The 20,859-nt window shown below is 38.0% G+C and overlaps 2 protein-coding genes across 20 annotated transcripts in view; one reads left to right on the top strand and one right to left on the bottom strand.

Moving 5' to 3' along the window:
• Positions 1 to 667: 667 nt before the first annotated feature.
• LOC135115055 (asparagine synthetase domain-containing protein 1-like) lies at positions 668 to 18,776 on the top strand. Of its 4 annotated transcripts, none has more exons than XR_010275777.1 (12): positions 668 to 869; positions 4,957 to 5,117; positions 5,847 to 5,970; positions 7,199 to 7,316; positions 7,423 to 7,502; positions 8,207 to 8,284; positions 9,875 to 9,997; positions 10,084 to 11,004; positions 11,990 to 12,154; positions 12,239 to 12,420; positions 13,730 to 14,144; positions 18,478 to 18,776. XR_010275777.1 is itself a non-coding variant. In XM_064031539.1 (12 exons), the coding sequence occupies exons 5-11, from the start codon at positions 7,443 to 7,445 to the stop codon at positions 13,995 to 13,997; spliced, it is 1,797 nt and encodes a 598-aa protein (XP_063887609.1). In that variant the 5' UTR covers positions 668 to 869; positions 4,957 to 5,117; positions 5,847 to 5,970; positions 7,199 to 7,316; positions 7,423 to 7,442; the 3' UTR covers positions 13,998 to 14,004; positions 18,478 to 18,776. The 4 variants fall into 4 exon arrangements, 1 of the variants encoding a protein (XP_063887609.1); XR_010275778.1 differs by having other exon boundaries at positions 668 to 970; XM_064031539.1 differs by having other exon boundaries at positions 13,730 to 14,004.
• The window catches only part of LOC135115064 (choline-phosphate cytidylyltransferase B-like), a 29,895-nt gene continuing 25,099 nt past the window's right edge, over positions 16,064 to 20,859 (bottom strand). For all 16 annotated transcript variants that reach the window (XM_064031571.1, XM_064031616.1, XM_064031564.1 and 13 more), the window contains 2 exons: positions 19,972 to 20,237; positions 16,064 to 17,078 (listed from right to left, as the gene is read on the bottom strand). In XM_064031571.1, coding sequence (XP_063887641.1) covers positions 16,973 to 17,078; positions 19,972 to 20,237 — 372 coding nt within the window. In that variant the 3' untranslated portion in view covers positions 16,064 to 16,972. The remainder of the gene's footprint in view (positions 17,079 to 19,971; positions 20,238 to 20,859) is intronic.

Below are 20,859 nucleotides of genomic sequence, written 5' to 3'. Positions count from 1 at the left end.
ACTTATGTGAATTGAAATACGCTCAGTTATTTGTACGAGTACATCAGTGCTTCCCAGACTTCTCCAGCACGTGTTCCCTTTGAGTAGCACCAAACCCACCACAACCCACACATTGGTAAGCCTTCTAAGCACATACTAGTTTACATTGGCGCAGATATATTAAAAAGATTAATCACAAAAGACTAATTAAAAACATATATTCAGTACATGCAGGTGGGCTCTCCTTGACACACAGAGAAAGGCTGGTAATTCTCTGTTGATCATTAGCTACAGTATGAGAGCCTCTGTTATACTTCGATATCTCTGTGAAGTATTGTTGTTGTTTTTTTTTAAACGTAAAATGGTAAATACTTAATAATGATAAGCTGAAATGTAACACAGTATTAAGCCAAGACTTCAATTCACACAAGCTTTTCAATTATTTCACATTACGCCACACAAGGGACGAGACATTGCAGTGTAAGCCCCCCAGGACCAGTTTGAATTTGGCGCTTCAATCAGTAACGTCTAGATACTTTGACAATTACAGTTATAATGGCCTGAGATTTTTTTTTACACGTTTATAATTCTTTATATTTAATTTTCTATTAGTTTAGTATAATATAAAAGAAGTTGGTGCTTGTTATTGAAAGCTAAAAGTGTCTTGTGGATAGGTTTGAGTGCGTACTGTGCGGAGCAGGCTGGAGGGACGACACAGCACCAGACATCACACAGCAAGGCACTATGTTCAAAGGGTGCCATAAACTGCTGCTTTATTTAATGTATTTTCGCAGAACAAGACAGTGACAGGGACCGTGGCTGCCTGCGTGTGCTGGTTCAAGCTTAGGGCCTGCCGGGAAGTGCCTACAGGGCCACCAAGACTAATATTGGTAAGAAAACCGCCCACCACTTGTCCAGCACAGTCTGATGTAATAGGCGGTAACTGTGATAGTGTTGTTACGTGTCACCCACAACAACACAGGGCTGTCAGGTCAGTGGTTAACCTTACTGTTTATTGTTAAGCCTCGTATTTCATGTTTTTGCACCTCGTTAGGAATATATTGATGTGACTCAGCATTCCACGTTGCCACAAACGCTCCAAGCCTCCACCACAAAACTCTTACTAATTAACCATGACAGGAATTATAAAAACGTAAAAAAAATCCACTTATCTAATGTTATCAGCTGAGGTGGAGCCAGCCTTCCCCATTTGTCCGCCAATATCTGCTTCATTTCTCACTATTGTAAGCCTAACACGTCACTAAGTGGAGCCACATGACTAGGCTTTCATATCCGCTAGCTAGATATATCCGCCATTGCCTCATTTAGTTACGATGGAAGAATAACAGGCAAAATAGCGGCCGTTCTCTCCACTGACAAGGGCCGCCATGATGCCTGGCTACCTCTGCCAACCTGCCTCAACCTGTGGGTTCCAATATTTTTTTTATATTTTTCTTAACTTATTTATTCTGCTCGTATAGCATGTTTTTATGGTTTATAAAAATAATTATTTGCTTTAGAAGTGTTTTCGTTGCTTGTGTTGAGTTGTGTTCAATTTTGTGTTGCTTGACGAAAATGTGGGGTGTTTTTTTGGCAGTATTTTGACAAACTTGTTTTTTTATTTCACGCTCTAACTACGTCTTTTGTATTTCTAAAAATTGCTTAAGATTTTTAAATTGTTTTTTCGTTCCTGTTGAGAGAAATAAGTAGACTTTAAAAATGGTTTATGGTCCTGTTAAAAGTTGTGATTACAACACTTTTTGTGTTATTGTCTCTCTATTTCAGCTTGTAACTAACTTTTCATTGCTTGAAAAAATAGTTTGTATGTTTTAAAGTGTTTTATCTTGTTGTTGAGTCAAAATAGGTGGACTTTTCAGTGGTTTTTAATCGTATTTAAGTTCCAACACTTGTTTTTTACACAATTTCGGTTTTATTTGTTTATTCTTGTTCCAGGTAACTTGTGGTGGTGTAAGATGATAGTTCAGATTTTTTAAAATTTTTTACGTTCCTAAAAATTCAAATGTTGTGGACTTTTCAATGATTTAAATGGTGCCGAATATTTCAACACTTTTTCCATATTTCATTTGGATATTTTTTAAATACTACTCAGGCTGGAGCTGTTTTAATATTGTGAATATTAGTTTAAGTATTTATCAAGTCAGAATATATAAGGCATTCCAGCCTAGCTCCATTTTTTCGAGGGGTCAATTTCAAAATGAAATCCGTTACGGTACGTAAATTTGCCGTGACGTCACGGCCGCCATCATGGACCCGGGACCTTGATCGGCTCCGCTGTCTCCTAGGTAATATTTATCGTATTTTGCAGTGTTTTCCTGGTGTTTCCACGTCTTTCTAGACTCAGACGTGTAGATAAGAGTAGAATGAGTAAGAAAATAAGAGAAATAGAGGAGGAAGAGGAAGGGAGAAGGAATAGAGGAGGTGGTAAAACAAAAAAATGCTAAGAAAACAATATTTAGGTTAATTTTCCCTGCTGCCCTGTCTGTCTTTGTAATATTTGTCTTCCTTGACAGTGCTTTCAGTGTATTTGGCGTGTTTAGGGGGTGTTGGAGTGTGTCTGGAGGTGTTTAGGGGGTGTTGGAGAGTGTGTTTTAGGGATTTGGTGATGTTTGAGTCAATATTTAGCGTTCCTGGTGTGTTTTGGGGTGTCTTAGGCTTGTTTAGGAGTGCTTTAAGTGTGCTTTGGACTGTTTTCAATGTTTTGAGATGTTTCAAGTGTATTTTGGGATGTTATGGATGAGTTTGGGTGTGTTTTGTGTGGATACGGGTGAGTTGTGGCTGCGTTTGTGGGTATTTTTGGGTATTTTAGGTCAGTCTGGGTGTGTTTTGGGGTGTTTTAAGTGTGTTTTGGGCCGTTTTCAGCGTTTTGGGATGTTTTAAGTGTGTTTTGGGATGTTATGGATGAGTTTGAGTGTGTTTTGGGTTAATACGGTGTGTTTTGGATGCGTTTTAAGTCAATTTGGGTGAGTTTTGGAGTATTTTAAGTGTGTTTGGGGATATTTTGGTGCTTTTTCGATGTGTTTAGGATGTTTTTTGTGCGTTTAGGAATGTTCTGGGTATGTTTAAGGTGTTTTAAGGTGTTTTAGTGTGATTGGATTTGCTTTTGAGGTATTTTGGTTACATTATAGGCATGTTGCAGATAAGCATTGGATCTTTGAGGGTAGAAGTGGTGTGCTTGAGGTAAAATAAAAGATTCTGGGGTGTTTTGGGGAGGGGCTGTGATAGTAGAAGCGTGTCAGGGGTGTTATAGCGTGTGTTGTCATATATGAAGCTACTAGATGCAAGTGTGGGGGATGTCTGGGTCTGGACGGGGTGTTGTGGTGTTAGAGTGCTAGCAGGGGGAGGTACTGAAAAAAAAATGCTTATGATTTTCAGAGTTTTCTTACTCCTGTTGGTTTAAATACGTGGACTTTAAAATGGTTTATAGTCCTGTTAATTAGTGTTTTTTTTAATTTTTTTATTCATGTTAAGTCAAAATGAGTAAACATTTTTTGATGTTTTTAATCGTGTTTAGATCCCAACACTTTTTTTTTTTTTTACATTTTTTATTTTTTATTTGTTTACTTCTAGTTTTAGGTAATTTTTAAATGTTTGAAAATAGTTCATATTTTTAAAGCTTTTTTTTTTTTTACTGCGCATAATATAAAGAGGTGGAGAGTGTTTATAATGGCATAATAATAGTATCAGTGACGGTACAAGAGAATAATAATGGAAGCTTCAGCAAATAATCGGACATAGCAAATTACATAATAGTTGGAGGTAATGAGGAGGCGGGGAGGCAGCAGGGGAGGGTTAGGTTCGGTTAGGGCTGGTTAGGGATTGATTGGAAGTTTTAAGGTTAGTTGGAGTACTTTGAGGTTGATTAGGTTGTGGTTTGAAATGTTTTAGGCGTGTTTTTGGGTTGTTTGGTGCATTTTAGGTGCGTTTTGATGTGTTTTTATATGTTTTCGGATGTTTTAGATACACCGGTGTGTTATGGGGTGTTATAGGTGTGTATTGTGATGTTTTGGACTTGTTTTTAGGACGTTTTGAGCGTGTCTAAGTATTATGGGTGTGTTTTGGCGTGTTTTATGTATATTGGGTACTTTAAGCATATTTTTGGGTTATTAGGGTGTGTTATAGTAGTTTTAGGGTTATGTTGGCGTGTTTAAGATATTTGGGTATATTTTGAAGTGATTTTAATTTTTTTGGGGGGTGTTTTGGTATATATATTGATGTGGTTGAGGTTGCTTTGGTGTTTTGAAGATATTGTAGGCATGTTGGCGATAGTTATTGGGGGTGTCAGGGTAGAGGCGGGGTGCGTGAGGTATGACGAAAGATTCTGGGGTGTTTTTGGGGAAGGGCTGCGATGTCAGAAGTGTGTCAGGGATGTTATAGCGTGAAGCTACTATATACAAGTGTGGGGGGCGTACAGGTCTGAAGGTGTAGGTACTGAGGTGTAGGGGTACGAGCAGTGGATTACAGATGGTAGTAGAGGTGGGGATGAGTAGGAGGGTTTTAATAGAGAGGTTTACAATATAGGCGTTCAGTACACGGCAAGCTTCCCTCTCAGCCTGGCCTCTGCATGGTGGGGAAGTGGTGGTGGTGGTGGTGGTGGAAAGTGAAAGAGTATTTGGAAGAAGAGGAAGGAATTTGAGAAAATATATTGTAAGATCGTATGTAGTAGTAGTAGTAGCAGCAGCAGCAGCAGCAGCAGCAGCATCAGCATCAATAGCAGACAACTACTACTACTACTCTCAGCAACTAAAAAAAAAAATAAATAAAATAAATAAAAACAAATAAATAAATAAATAAATAAAAACTTGAAAACTTGTATTATAAACTGCTTATTTTTATGAATATTTAATATATTTTTCTCACTTATAAATAGCAATCATATACGTTTTTATTTATTCTTTTATTTACTTATTTATCCAAAATCAATAATATTTTGATTTTGTCGCCTGTTCCTGCCACCAGCTGATCACAACTTCACAAGTCTCCAGGAGGACCCAGACCAAGACCCAGAGCCAAGACACCCCTCTCCTCTCCTCTCCTCTCCTCATATTTACCCCACATTTTAGGACATTGAGGCTTCGCCGGGTGCTGGGCGACGAGAAGAGGACACGTAAATAAATAAGGTATCATTGTATAGCCTTAACATTGTACATAAGCAAGAAATAATGGTAAAATAAGAGGCTTTATTTGGGATGGTGTAAGGACAATGTTGCGATTCCAAGACACTATTCGGTATTTTAAACCCTCATTTTAGGACACAGGCTTTGCAGGGCACTGAGGGGCGAGGACAGGACACGTAAATAACTAAAGTATCATTGCATAACCCCAGTTGTGAGGAAAAGCTGGAAATTATAAAAGAATGTGTGTGTGTACGTGTGTTCTTGGTGTGCGTATTATCACTTGTACACGTAAACATGTCTTGCATTTATTGCTGTTTCAACCAATACACCATACACAAGTATACCCCGCCGCAGGGTCTACATCTCACTGTTTGGAGCATTTCTAGTCCCATTTTATCCTGTCGGAAATTAAAAATAAGTTTACCTTATGCGGGGGATCCAGGAAGGGCTTTTTAGGAGGTTACAAAATGTTAGGTAAGGTTAGTGTACCTAATGGAGGAGGGGTCCAGTAGGTTATGGCAGAGGGTCGAGGGGAATATTGGTTGAAACTGCAAATTTATTCATGTCTTGTAGTTCACGGGTGTATACGTGTGTGTACATCAAATGGTGTATGTACGTATTTGTCTACTGTGTATGTATGTGTATGTTAAAATAACATTGTGTGTATTTGGGGTAAGTCTGTGTACATATAGGTCTGTGTACATCTTACATTGTACATGTATGCGTTTCCAGGTGTGAGGGTCTGGAGGGGATGCCCACCCCCTTCTCCACCCACTGCCACTGCCCCCTAGCATCCTCACCCCTCTCCAGACCAGTTAGTGGGGCGGCCCTCCCTCAACCCACCTCCAGTCTGATGGTAAGGTAAAGTTTGCTACTACTACTACTACTATTACTATTACTATTATTACTGTTCCCTGGTATTAATTGGTAGGGTTAGGTTGCTAATTGGGTAGGTAACATTATGGTGGTGATAGATTTTTTTTTTATCGTATGCGTCCCAAAACATCCAGGTATAGATTTGCATGTCATGATTTTCCTTTCTTGTTCGTGATTTTAGTGTGTTCAGCTGTTAACTGTTGCTGTAAATCAACAATTAAGGCTTCTCTGTAAAGAAAGAGGATGAGAAAGTACAAGGAGAGGTGCTTTGTTGCTCATCTGTCATTGTGTTGGTGCCAGCCCTCAGTGTCATTATTTGTATGAACCAGTTTTTGGAACTTGCTTCAGATTTTGTTTTGAAGCCTTGATCGGCTTATATATATATATATATATATATATATATATATATATATATATATATATATATATATATATATATATATATATATATATATATATATATATATATATATATATATATATATATATATATATATATATATATATTTTTTTTTTTTTTTTTTTTTTTTTTTTTTTTTTTTCATAAGCTTAAATTGCTGTGACTTTTCTTGGAGTTCCTCAAAGACTGGTTGGAGGTTCCATTTGCATAGATAGGGAAGAGTGAAGAGCTGGTGCACAAAATTGTATACTGGTCCATGTTCTGTGTCAGCAGTTGTCAAGCAGCTAGACAGCACTAGACAGCTTGAGTCCAGTGAAAGGTGCAGCTATGCATGTGAACAGATTGATACACTAATCTTGTTGCTTGTTGTTAGTTTAAGATCCGTAATTACCTTTTCAGTATCTTAGCTGAGTGCCAGCAGGTGCTTGATGGCTTGGAATATTTCATGTAATTTCCTGTGTGTGTGTGTGTGTGTGTGTGTGTGTGTGTGTGTGTGTGTGTGTGTGTGTGTGTGTTCTTCCTTGAACACAAGGAAGATACAAGAAAACTACTGTTCTCACATTTTTTTGGCTACTACATATAGAAAAAAATTCTCCCTGTCACCTCCTCTACACCCCCAAAAAGAATCCCATTTATGTTTTATGTGACTGTAACACAGCCATCGCTGGCAGTTTGGAAAATTAGGTAGTAAACTTGCAAAATTGAAGATTTATGGTAATTATATGAAACTCAGGTTATTATCAATAATTCTCCCCTTCTTGCTGTGGACCAGCTTCTGAGCATTTACTATATGGATTAATATCAACAGGCCCAACCTCAGACCTGTAGGGCATGATGTACAAGAGGAGAACAGACCCACACCTACAGTACTGCCTCAACACAAGAATGGTGATGAGACATATCTCATGTTAAAAAAATTTTAACAGGTAGGCACATAATAGTTTTATCTTCCCAGATTGCTGATAGTGATATATGAATTATACAACACTTTTTCATGTAAAAGCTTTATTAACTAATTTTCAAACATTTCAGACACTGACAGACAGTGTAGAATGTGTGGCATCTGCTTCTTTTGTGGTGTGGGACTTTCAATCCAGCAGCTGGAGCAGCAGGTTTGTGTAGTGTTGTGGGTGGATTTAGTCATGCTAGTGTTGGTCCCTGTTGTTTATGAGTATTAGTTGTGGCCCTGATTTTTCATAATTACTATTTCTGAAATGGTATTCTTGGAATAAGTTAATAAACTGTATAACTACATGAATGTATGGTCATGTAGTAGACATTTTCTCCAAAGAAACAAAGCCTTTTAGCTTTCAGACAAAAATCTGTTATGCAGTGTTTAGAAAAGAAAGGTGGAACTGAATACTCTATTCCAGAATAACCTTTTTTCAAAGACAATGTCAACACTTCCAGTTTTCAACAATGCTTACACAGTTTATCAATCACCACCATTATGCAGTTTTTTTTTTTTTTTTTTTTTTTTTTTTTTAAGCAGTAAACAAGGAATGTTGGCTTTTACCAAGAAGAGAGGTCTCTGAACTATGTGCAATTCTACTTGCATAGCACATTTATTAAAGCTAGGGTACCAAAGCTCAACACACATTGGTTATAAGGTGGCTTAGTGCTCTGTGCCTTCTTGAGGATTGAGTATAAATTGTGATGTTGGATGTGTTTTTGAAAATGTTGAATAGTAAAGTAAGAATATCAAGGAAGAGGCCCAAGGAAGGACACAACAACAGTCAAGATGGGAATCATGTTATTGGGAGGCAGACTGAAAGGTGTAAAGAACATGAGTTTGTTTACTATATTGTTGTTACAGGAAGAACTAAGCTGTAGATTGCTGAGTCATCGTGGTCCAGATATTCATGTCAAGGAGGTCATCTCTATCACTGAAAAGGTAAGTCTCCGGTCACAGTTCTCCATCTTTTATACAGAGGAAGCACTTCATCTCAGATATCTATTTAAAGAAATTGTGGCAGACGAAAGGCAGAGTGAGTAAGCGGTAAAGTGCTTTGATTTCCAAAGATCAAAAGTACTTTTGAATTTGACAGTGTTACTTCAGCATTGACACCACTCACACTGGTGCAGCCTCAGTATTGACACCACTCACATTGGTTCAGCCTGTGGCTCTGATGGGACACAGGATGTGCCACAACAACATTCTAATGTCATCATGTGTGGTCATTTTAGTGCCATAATGTTACCATAATACACATTAGTGATTGGCAGGAACCAAATGATGAAATGGAAAGTAACAAAATCAAGAGAAATTTATTTCCTAGTTGCATTTGTTAAAATAGGGCAATAACATTTCCTCAAATACAGGATGAAATAGCAAGAAAATTATGGAAAATAATGTGTATTGCATGCACAGTGCTTCCTTATTACAGAAAATTAATGTTCATGCATCTAATATATATATATATATATATATATATATATATATATATATATATATATATATATATATATATATATAAACTAGTGAAAAAAATGAAATAATTAAATATAAATGATAACAATAATTCCATATCAGATAAAATGTCACAAAGTTGTTTTCCTTCAGATACAAGTCAGGCATGCTTTAAGCACTCGCAGCCTTAGAGGTTCTTGCTCAGGAAGAGAATCATGTTAATATTTTCTTCCTTGAGACTACTTCACCTGTTTGATATTAGTTCACCTGCTTGAAGAAAGGAACAGATGATGCAGGTGTGCACAGATATCCATTAGCCATCTCTTCTAGTTTAGGGAACAGAGTGGTGTGCTCCCTCCATCATGTTAGAGGATCTTCTCTAGAGATGTGAGGTTCTTTTAGGTATCTTTTCAGCTTGATATACAGGTCTGTTGATGGTTGCGATAATGCCTGTGCAATATTCTCAACTTTGGTGTCAAAATGACTCCAAAGAGGTTTCTTTTTTCTTGAGGCACAAAAGTGTTGAGTGGTTTTACTGCAGTGTGAGATGTGCTTGTAGCACTTGGAGCATTTGATTGAGTATGTTTTCTTCTACCACTTTAATATTTGCATGGCAGTTTTTTTTTTAAATCTTGGATCCAAAAGGGTGGCAGCTTTGAGTATGAAGGAATCCTCCATTCCATGGAATCTTTGCTCTATATGGCTCACAATTTTCTTGCTGAGAGAGTGTTGGTTATTTATTAGCTGGGAGTCCATGGGATGGATGGAATTTACTTGTGAATTCTTCCCATTGGAATGATCTTGGAAGCTGAGGTGATTTTTTCTGCTGATATTTCTTTAGTGGTCTCCTCAAATGGCTCTGATATATTTATAATATTCAGCAGGAGTACAGACTCCTCATTAGAGGATCTTGATACCAGCTTTAATGAAGTCTGGGTCAAGCTTTGACTTCAAAGTCAGGTTGAGATGGGTAGTGTGTCCATGGAGACTGATGATACGAGTATGTTACCTTGTATGTGAATTTACATTTCCCTTTCTTAAGTATATCTGAGCTTTGCTTTGATTGTTGGGCAGGTGAGTGGTGTATTTGAAGGCAATGTGCTGTGGCTGCAAGGACCTCAGCCCACCTCACAGCCTCTCCTGGACTCCCATGGCAGTGCCCTGCTTTGGAATGGAGACATCTTGGCTGGCCACATGGTAAATTGGATAAAACTGTTAAGCTGAAATCAAGAGTCCCACTTGTAGATCTCCTGTAGATCTTATAATTCTATAATTTTTTGCAGGTTCCCACTGACATGAGTGACACTCAGTATGTGGCAGAGCAGCTTGCCTCGGGACGGCTGGAGCAAGTGCTGTTATTCCTGGCTGGCATCAAAGGTCCCTGGGCCCTCGTATACTTCCACCGTCCCTCCAAAAAATTGTACTTTGGCAGGGATGTGTTTGGTCGTCACAGTTTGTTGTGGCGGCCACCCTCACCTCAGCACCCCTGGCTCCGGGTGACCTCAGTGTGGCAGCAGTGTGAGCAGATGCAGGAAGTGATGGCTTATGGTCTCTACACTGTAGATTTTTCTTCAGTAACCCTGGATGAGGGATTTAAAGTAAACCTGGTTCCTTGGTTGCACTTATCAGATGATGATCTGTCTTCACTTCACCCAGCAATAGAAGTGAAACAGCAGATGAAATTGGGATCAGGCTTGAAGCACTCTCTCAATATGACCCTGCCCTCCATGGCCATCCTTGAGCAGCTAAACAGTCTGCCATCCTCAGTGGAACATCACAACCTGGAGGCCTTCAATGCTGTCCTGGGAAGTAGTGTTGAGCAGCTCTTGGAGGTGCTGACCCAAGCAGTGCAGCGGAGGGTAGACAAGTGCCCACCCTGTTGTCAGCACTGTACTGCCTCACCCAGCCTCTGTCACCATCCTAGGATTGCTGTGTTGTTCTCTGGAGGTCTGGACTCTGCCATGCTTGCCCTCCTCCTTGACTCCTGCCTACCAAAGGAGGAGAGCATTGACTTGCTGAATGTTGCCTTTCCTACCAGGGTGTGTTGTAATGGTAATGCTAAGGGTAAAACTAAGACAAAGCACAAGACCAGTAATCATGTGCCATCTTCTGTGAGCTTTGAGGTTCCAGACAGAATTGCTGGCAGGGAGTGTTGGCAGCAACTGCAGCAGCTCAGACCCCATAGAGACTGGAATTTTGTGCAGGTAAATATCTTTATTTCTTTTATCTTAAACTACTGATGCTGCAATGCATGAATCTGTGAGTGAAATAGAGAAGGCCCTGCCAACCTGTACGGTTTGTATATGCTTAGGTGGAAAAATGTTGTGGAATAAATGAAACATATGTAATATGTAATATTAGAGGATGCAGGAACAGTTCACTGGATGTAGGATGGGTCTCTGCTCTATAAAAGGTTAGGGGCATGTGCCATAGCTGCATGTGGCCTGGATGCTCATATTCAGTTTGTGGTGGATAGTATCCCTTGCCTGAGAACACAGGGACACTGACTTCCTAGATATGACTTCCTGGATACCACAGTTCACTTTCTTCTGGTTTCTCCAAGTATCCCTTTATCACTAAATTTGAAGGAAAAGATGCACAGCTGAGGGAGCTGTGCACTGACTTCTTTAGCTGAGATTTGAACTGGGCCTGTGGATTCATAGCCATAGCTAACCACCGAATTACAGAGTCCCTTAGGTATAGCACAAGTCACAGGAATATGTCATGTGTTGGCAGGAAAGTTACTCAGTTTTACCTCTTACCTTGCTGTAGTTCTGTGTAACTGTGTGTGTTTGGTTTTATGAAGATTAAATTAAAAATGTTAGTTTTGTGAAAATATAAGAGCCTTACTCAATATATATAGGTAGTTACAGTTTTGTGAAAATATAAGAGCCTTACTCTATATATAGGTATTTAAGTTAATTTTTTGTGCTGATACTGGCAGGCATAAATATATACCTGATACCCATCACCCAGCTCTTCTCATAGTTAAAAGATGGAAGAAAAAAGAAAAAAAATTGATGACGAGGAAATAGGACATATAGATAGATATTGATTTTTGAGGAGAAGCTCCAAATCCTGTGAGAAATGAAGAAAGTCATGGATGAAAAAAAAAGTGGATAAAAAATGGAATTAAAATTTATCTCCTTTCAGCACATCCAGCAATTAGATTACTTCCATCCTCCTCAGATTGATGTGACAAGTGAGGAGCTGTGTCTGGAGAGGGAGAGGATCATCCGACACCTTGTGGCTCCTCTGACCTCTGTCCTTGATGACAGTATTGGCTGTGCCCTTTGGTTTGCTGGCCGAGGTGAAGGATCAGCTAAGGGTTGCCCCTATGTTTCACCTGCACGGGTGAGTGTGTTTGCTGAAACTGTAATGTATAACAAAAGTATCAAGTGAGGGCTGCCTGTGTTATGTCTTGTTCATGGCCTTCAGGTACTGCTGTGTGGTCAAGGTGCAGATGAGCAGCTTGGGGGATATTCACGCCACCGGGGACGCTTTGCTGCAGGAGGCTGGTCATCTCTTCTGGAGGAGATCAAGATGGAGGTTGCTCGCATTCACACCAGAAATTTGGGTCGAGACAACCGTATTTTGGCTCATCACGGCCGAGCTCCACGGTGAGTACAGCGAGAGGTATGGGAATGATGTTGTTATCTCATTATACTGAACCTATCACTTGCTTAGTGAGGGTTGTGAAGCAGCAATGAATCCTATTCAGTATGTGTGTTAAATATGCATGCCATGTACTGTATGTTGTTATTTAGAGGGAAAACAAGCCATGTACAAATGAATGTTGATCATGTATGTAGATCATAGAGGGGCATACATTGTGACAAGGTAGGGAGGCAAGAGATCAGTGTGTAATGGATACAGCATTGGAAGTTGTGCTCAGAAAGAGTGGAGTGGTGGAAGTAGTGAAAATAAATACATTGAGGTGGTTTGGATCTATTGGGAGTGTGGAATGGAGAGTTGATGAAAAGGAAAGACAAAAAAAATGAGTAATATTGAAGGTCCTGTCAGAGAGGAGAACCTCTTCAAAGATGGAAGGGTAGAATATGAAAAAAATGTATGTAAAAGAGTTTCTGGTAGGCTTGAATAAGCAAGAAAGGGATATTCAGATAGGGAGGAGAAGTAGAGTCTCTCACCATAGCCAACTACCTTAAGGGGATACCTATCATGGAAGGAGTGAGGCATCACAGAAATAAGGCCACATAAAACAAAATCTGTGTGAGTAAATGGTACCATAAGACCTGTTTTATACTTTGACTAATGGAGGAGGAAGGATAAGAAGATGGTGTCAGTCTTTTCGGTCATCCACCATTGTACACTTTACTCTTGGTGTCATTCATGTAATTTTTCATTGGTTTCACTCCACTGTTTTGTCAGTCTACTTGTTCCTCTTGAATAACCAATTTTAATAGCACTCTTCACCATTGCACACTTTCTCTTCCAAGCTATGTATCAGTGTTCCTTAAGTCTCGCTGTAGATTGCATACATTTTCTGTCTACCTTTATGGGTAGTAGTATTCTTTGTGAGTGATCCTATGACTGGCTTAATTTTCACAACCCTCTTATTTCTTGTTTCCAATTCTCCCTATTTGTATAACACTGTCTATCTGCTTTCATCTCATACCTTTTCCTTTTGCTTTCATATTCCTGGAGATCTTCATCTTCCTCTTGCAGTCCTACTTCATGTACCATACTTGTACTGTCACAACACTTTATGCTCTTTATGCTCTTTTTTTTTTTTTTTTTTTCTATACTTTGCCAATAGAAGTGTCATCTGTAAACTAGATCGATATGTTAGATTGCTTATATATAGGTTGAAAGTTGTAATTTGAAAAATCACGTTGGTGTAAATCTCTGACTTTACTGACGTCATTGGTGTGTCTGTTCTTTATCTGTAGATCAATGTCTTCTTTTCAGGTTTCCATACTTAGATGAAGATGTAGTCTCCACTCTCAACAAGATGCCTGTATGGATAAAGGCCAACTTGCTCCTGGGACGAGGTACAGGGGAAAAACTGTTGCTTCGTCTGGCTGCTGCCACACTTGGCCTCACTAAGGCAGCCAACCTTCCAAAACGGGCTATTCAGTTTGGCTCCAGAATTGCCAAACTGGAAGACCAGAAAGAGAAAGGCTCTGACCAATGCTATCGGCTCAGATGTGATCCTTCTGGCCCTGATGTGACATGATTTTCTGGTGAGTGATCCAAGTGGCCCTGTGGTGTACTGGTGCTAGACCCACAACCAAGTGGACCCAGACTCAAGTCCTGGGATGGCAGAGACAACTTGGCCCTGACCCTTTCATGCAGTACCTCCTGCTCATCCAGCTGAGAAAAGGTATGGGACTTATCTGAGGAACTGTAACCTTGCTGCCAGGCAGGAGTGGAAGGCAAGGAATCCTCCCTTTGTGTGTGTGTGTGTGTGTGTGTGCTACAAGGGACCAGAAATGGTCTGTTCTTCGCTCAAGAACTAATAATTATATTGGTCTGTCATGGACATGAAAGCTTTTTATTTGTGTGCATCATTTGGCAGGATATTACTAAACATAGTGAGAATGTTAACATACATGCTGACATATCCTTTCAGGTTGCCTTGAATTTGTCATTGTTAGCAAGTTTACTCATTCTGAAAATATCACTTGTTAAAGGGCTGTTAGAGGGAAATGACATTATGTTATCTTATGACATTACTGCCAAGTGAGGTAACAATGAATTACTGTAAAATCACAAGTTGGCATAATAGGGTGCAGTCTTCGTGGACTTCTTGAAATTCCAATTTATGTGGAATACCACTGAGAAAGTCTTGGAAAGCCCATCTACTGGCTCAAGGTCTTTAGTTTTGTACCCTTCCTCCCTCTAGAGTTTCCTGCATCTTGCTTTGAGGACATGATGCTGACTGAAAAGGTTGTGGTTGAAGGTCAGGAGGTGTGAGTTATGTCCATCTTTAGATAAACTTTGTATTTACTAAGCCATTTGATAGCAGCTTTTTTTAATTGTATTAGTTTTTTTTTTTTTTTTATTTATTATTTTTATACCTTATTGGTTTTGCTGTGCAGTTTACCCTAGTGCAGTGATGTCACTGAATATTGATCCTCTTCCCCTTGAGACATGAAGGCTAAGGTGTTAGTGTGTGTGTGTGTGTGTGCTTGCTACCATCTTTCACAGAAAATGTCAGCCTATAATTATAGGGACTGTAATTCATAAAGTCCATTGCTGCTTGTTTATTAGTTTGTTTGTAGGTCATTATGCTGTAACTCCTGTCATGTAGTCTTTGGTCTGCCTATTAATGCTCATTTGATTCATGCTTCAAAATATTTAACACATCACCCTTCTCATCCTTCTCTTACATGGGCAAAACCAACAGTCCATCTTCATTATTTCAAAGATGCAGGTGTTCTAGATCTCTCAACTCCATATTGTGGTAGTCATCTCTCAGAACCATCACATATCTACCTTGCCTTTTCAACACAATCCAGTTAAAGTTGCATCACAATCATTCATTAAATTTTGCATTTATGAATTTATACAATTTATCTCATATGTAGAGCATGCCATCTCTCCTGTGTCTGTACCAAGCTGATGTCCTCTTGAGGGAGAATAGCCTCGTCTCATTGTAAGAATCCCCATCCCCTTGCCTCATCCTTATTCCATGTGCTAGGAATGTGCTGATGTAATTCTTCCAGTGTCACCAGGTGCTGTCTCCTGCAACTTCTACCCATTCTTAATTTTTACTTTACATTTAGATTCTATTCCATCCTGTGTAGAAGTTTGTTAGTGAAGTCAACACACTGCAGGAGCTAATCTATATCAGTGCTTTCCACTTCAAAATCAAATAGCCATAAAAGTGGGGATAAAGATGACATATTCTTTAGACACTTGCAATATATATATATTTCATCTTAATTGCCCATCCATCCCACTTACAAATTGGAAAAATTCATACACCAAGCAAAAAAAAAAAAAAAAAAAAAAAAAAAAAAAAAAAAAAAAAAAAAAAAAACTGGCTCAAAATGACTAACTGGCCATTAAAATATACTATTTTTTACTCTATTAAACAATAAAAAGCCTTCATAAGGCATAGCTGTTAACAAAATAGTTGTGGTTCACCACAGACAATTTCACCCGGTCAGTGCGAGAAAAGGAAATATTTACATTCATATACAAAGGTAAAAATACATAAAATCTACACAAGACTTAAATGAAGTATGTATATTCTATATTTGGTATCACCAGAAAGCACAAGTAACTATGATGTGTGACTTAATTTTTTTTTATTTTAGCACAATGGGCTCAAATTATCTTATATTGTCGACTTTTATCTATTTTAGTTTAATCAATAATGTTTGTTTGTATGAAATACTTTTGCCTTTTACATTACCACAAAAAATAAATTCTTCATTTTAAGAAAAATTATTTTCTTATTCAAAGAATTTAAATTTGGTATTTTTTACTTATTTCAGCATCACACATTTTCATGTCAGGTCTTGCCACTCATCTCTCATGTTTGGCATGTTAGACATGGCTGATTGTATCATCTCTCATTATGAACACTTTAATGTATCATCTCATTATGAACACTTTATGTATTATCTCTCTCTCTCATTATGAACACTAATGTAATCACCACTGAATTTCAAGCAGTTCTTCGTTCTTCCAAGTCTCTTCTTTGATTCAAGGATTCTTTTCTCTTTGCATATTGTTTCGCCAAGATTATTTTTATTAATCATATAATTTCTAAGGTGTGACTTTTTCCCTTAATTTTTCAACACTTGCTCCAGGTGTGTGTGTGTTAATACAACAAGCATGCACATGCTTACCAAATGGTTGTAGGAAATATTTACCAAAGAAACCAATATAATTAATGAAACTAGTATATAACAACAAGAATCAGAAGATTACTGTTCTACAGAATAAGAACACTTGATAGTCACTAGATTAACTACAGTAAACAGAGGGTGAGGGGAGGTGACCAACCAACCATCTGTAAAGCTAAAACTCACTTCTCCTCACACAACTGAATTATAAAATGCCCTGAAGAGAATGGCAGTTCAGGAATCTATGTCCACATCAAAATCCACTAAAATGAAGTAATGTGGCAATTATAGAATTACTGGCTACTTGGGTGTGCAGGAAGGGTGGACAAGGGGTAAGGGAGATGTTGGTGTCTCAGTGGCTCTCAGGTTCCTCATCGTCATCGTCAGAGTAATCATCATCCACCAGCGATGCCCCAGCACGGCCAGAAAAATCAAATCTGGAAGTTTTTGCTGGAGGACTGAAAAAAAAAAAATAAATAAATAAATAAATAAATTTAAAAATTAAACATTTTGTTCTAGGATAACCTTAAAAGCTTTGACTGTAATATCCTTTCATAATTTGTTATATATATGGGTTGAAAATAGTTTATCTGAAATTTTAATATTCAGAAACCTATAAAATTCTGTAGTTTTCATATGTTGATGCTGTCACCAAGAAGCTGCATTTATCTTTGCCTATGAAGCTTCCAAGTTCAAAATCAAATGCAAGTTTTTTTGTATAGGTTACTCTTATGAATGTTACTACTATCCTAGGTTATAAATGTTCCACAACCTGTATAAAAGAAATATCAGTCATAAATATCAATATTGGAGGCTAATATAATGCTGCTGAGCTAAATTTCATAGCAAATAATTGATTCCACAAATATTGTAGCATATTTGCTAACAAAATATTTGCCATCCAACACAATTCAATAAGTGATAAAAAATCAAATCTGGATGAAACACTTTATTATGCATTTAAACTGGATGAAACACTTTATTATGCATTTAAACTGGATGAAACACTTTATTATGCATTTTCATTATTGTGGTAGTTGTGCTGAAGGAAGTATCTTTGCCCAGGGAAAGCTCTAAATCCAAGGAGACTTTCCTTTATGATACTGGACTAATATATATTTTTGAGAGTGTTGTCAGGCCTGCCACATTATATATATATTATTGTATGGGTAAGATTCCTTTCATGGAAGTGAATGTTTTTCATAATCTCACAGAATTGTTTAACTTACAGCAGATCTATGTAAGAGAGGATGCAATTATATAGTTTTTGACAAGTAAGTAAAGTTGAGTGATCAGAGCAGCAGCAGCAGTAGTTAATGACAGCTGGCTGAGTGTGGCGTGCATTTCATGGAGTAGCGAGTGGGTTGTAGTGTTCTGTAGTACACTTGTGGCAACCATGAAATAGTTTATTCAAAGTCAAACAAAAAGGAAGTTGTGAGAGCATGTCCTCTACCACCACCACCATTGGAGGGAAGAGAGTAACAGCAGTGGTGGTGATGGTGTACACATGCTCAGAACTTTTATGGTTGCTGTAAGTGTACTAAAGGACACCTCTGCCCATGAATATAATATGAAGCATCAGTGAGGAGATAAGAAGAAGAGAGAATAGGCACATTGTTAGGAGTAAACTGCTGCTTTTCTCACTCCACACTTCCCATGAATGAATTTTGTATTAACACTCATGTGTTCTTTACAAGTGGGTTGCTGCTATCTTATGTGAATATCACTAAACTTTGTGGCATTTAATGTAGTGAGGGCTGTCCTTATGTGTGTTGGTTTACAATTTCAGTGTGCTAGTTTGCATGCTAATTAAATTATTTAATCTAATTATTTTCTAATTATTTATTTAATTTTCAGAGAAGAGAAAAGAGCTGAGAGCAGAGGAGAGTGTAGAGGGCAGAAAAGGAGAGGAAAGGAGCTAAGGGAACAAGATAAGGAGAGGAAAGAAGGGCAGAGGGGGAGAGGAGAGAAGAGAGCAGAAGGAATAAAGGAAGGAGAGAAGAGAGCTGAGGTACAAGCATGAAAGAAGAGAAGAACTGAGAGCACAAAAGGAGGAGAGGAGAGAAGATAGAAGAGAAGAGAGAACACAGAGGACAGAAGGAAAAACACAACCTCTCTCAAAATTAAGTAAACAAATAAAATTATAATAAAACTTATTTGCTAGTTGTTCTCCCCTCCCTACCCTTTTTATACCCTCCCTCCATGTCTGTGTGTGTGCATAAAAACCCCATGGGATATCACTACTAATACAGTATATGGCAACACTTGAATCCTTGCCCCATTGCTTTGGTTGGCAAAAATGGTCAGTTTTAATGAAAAAGCTTGCCTGCATAAATTTTGAGTTCTCATTATATTAACTCCAATCCTCTGCACAGCTTTGAGTAACATACATATATAGAATTTCTGTAATGTCTGAGAAATGCACAAGTGAGGCTAATATATAGTGATTGAGTGTCACAAATTAAGGCCCAGTACTAAGGAAAGACGGCAGCAAACCAGTCTTAATCAAGTTTCAATATGCTGTCTGGTCTCTTGAAGCTTTGGGAGATTGTGAGAGATACTCTACCACAAATAAGTGCATCATGGCATCCCAAAAGTGGTAGGACTGGGCTCACACAGTGTTAAATAGAAGAAAATCTCACCATTACTGCAAGACCACTAAATAGGAACAGAATCCTATGCTTCTCCAGAATGTCTTTGTGGTGGAGTATCTTGCATTCTCCTAAGGCCTTGCACTCGAGAAACCAGGCAGCATATTGTAAAGTATGGTAAAGTTATGGTAGTTTGCTGACACATTTACTTAGTACTGTGCCTAATTTGTAGCATATTGTACATATTGATAAAGTTATGGTAGTTTGCTGACATTTCATTAGTAATGTGCCTAATTTGTAGCATTCAGTCATGCAAATATGTTAATTACTCAAACCTCTGGAGAGGGTAAGGATGGAGATACTTTGAGAAAGTTTCCATTTCTCCAGACAAGCATTATCAAAACTGCTTTTGTCAATCAAAGCAATGGGTGAAAACACAAGTGTCACCATATACTAACTAGTAATGATCTTTTCCAATGTCACTTTTCTGTGATGGATACCATGGCAAAATAATAAGCATGCCAGTTGGTGACATGCAACTAACTATAACTAGTATAATTCTTTTTACTAGCTGAATGCATATCAAAAGACAACCAACATAAATTACGACTGAAAATACTTTCCTCAAACCAACTGCTTTTAATGAATTCTCAACCTATGTACACAATATATATGATTCTGTAGCATCACTTTAGTATTACAAAATCTGTCTGTTCACAATCTGATATTCAATTAATTAATTAATTCATTCTTTACTCACCTGCTACAATCTTCTGAAGACTGGCTGCCTGCTTTGGGTGAGGATGGTGGTGACAGGGCCATCATAACTGAGTCCTTTTTCTCGGTGAGGTATTGTGTGAGGCGACCGTCCCGACCAAAGAGCATAAGGAAAGCATCAATGAACTCCCGACTCTTCTCCTCCCATTTCATGATAAGATCTGTTCGCTTGCCTTCAATGTCCTCAAACATTTCCTTTCCTTTCTTCTTTAGGTCATCAATTTTATTTTGGAGACGATATTTCTTTTCCTGCAGAAACAGACAAAAATTAAGCTGAAGGCAGGGACACAAAATTCTAACAATTACTCATGGTTACATTTATATTTATTATGTGATCTACTTATTGTTATTTATTTTTTCTTCTTACTAGTGGGAGGTAGGATTGGCAGAGAGAGAGAGAGAGAGAGGAAAAAACTGCATTAATGTGTTAGTACAGAAATACCAGTGAATGTGTGTAATATATATATATATATATATATATATATATATATATATATATATATATATATATATATATATATATATATATATATATATATTACACAAATTCACTGGTATTTCTGTACTAACACATTTATGCATAGTTTTTTCCTCTCTCTCTCTCTCTTTCTCTCTCTCTCTCTCTCTCTCTCTCTCTCTCTCTCTCTCACACACACACACACACATATATATATAAAATACACACACTTTCACTGGCATTTCTATACTCACACACACACTTATGCATAGTTTTTCCTTTCCTTTCCCTCTCTGCCAATCCTACTTACCCACTGGTAAGTTTAGGGTGGTGTCAGCCTGAGTATTATACTGTAATTATTTAGTACTTAATACGGCTTGGGTAGTTAAAGAAGAATGAGAGATAAGAGGACTG

This window comes from Scylla paramamosain, chromosome 2 (assembly GCF_035594125.1).
Source record: "Scylla paramamosain isolate STU-SP2022 chromosome 2, ASM3559412v1, whole genome shotgun sequence".
NCBI classification, from domain to species: Eukaryota; Metazoa; Arthropoda; class Malacostraca; order Decapoda; family Portunidae; genus Scylla; species Scylla paramamosain.
Note: the sequence above shows the minus strand (reverse complement) of the source record. Positions and strands in the feature narration are given on the sequence as shown.

Bases quoted from the DNA above. Each gene is read 5' to 3' on its own strand.
- LOC135115055 (XM_064031539.1), top strand. From the start codon at position 7,443: ATGTGTGGCATCTGCTTCTTTTGTGGTGTGGGACTTTCAATCCAGCAG. The intron at 8,285-9,874 runs GTAAGTCTCCGG...ATTGTTGGGCAG, and splicing joins TCATCTCTATCACTGAAAAG to GTGAGTGGTGTATTTGAAGG. The intron at 9,998-10,083 runs GTAAATTGGATA...AATTTTTTGCAG, and splicing joins ACATCTTGGCTGGCCACATG to GTTCCCACTGACATGAGTGA.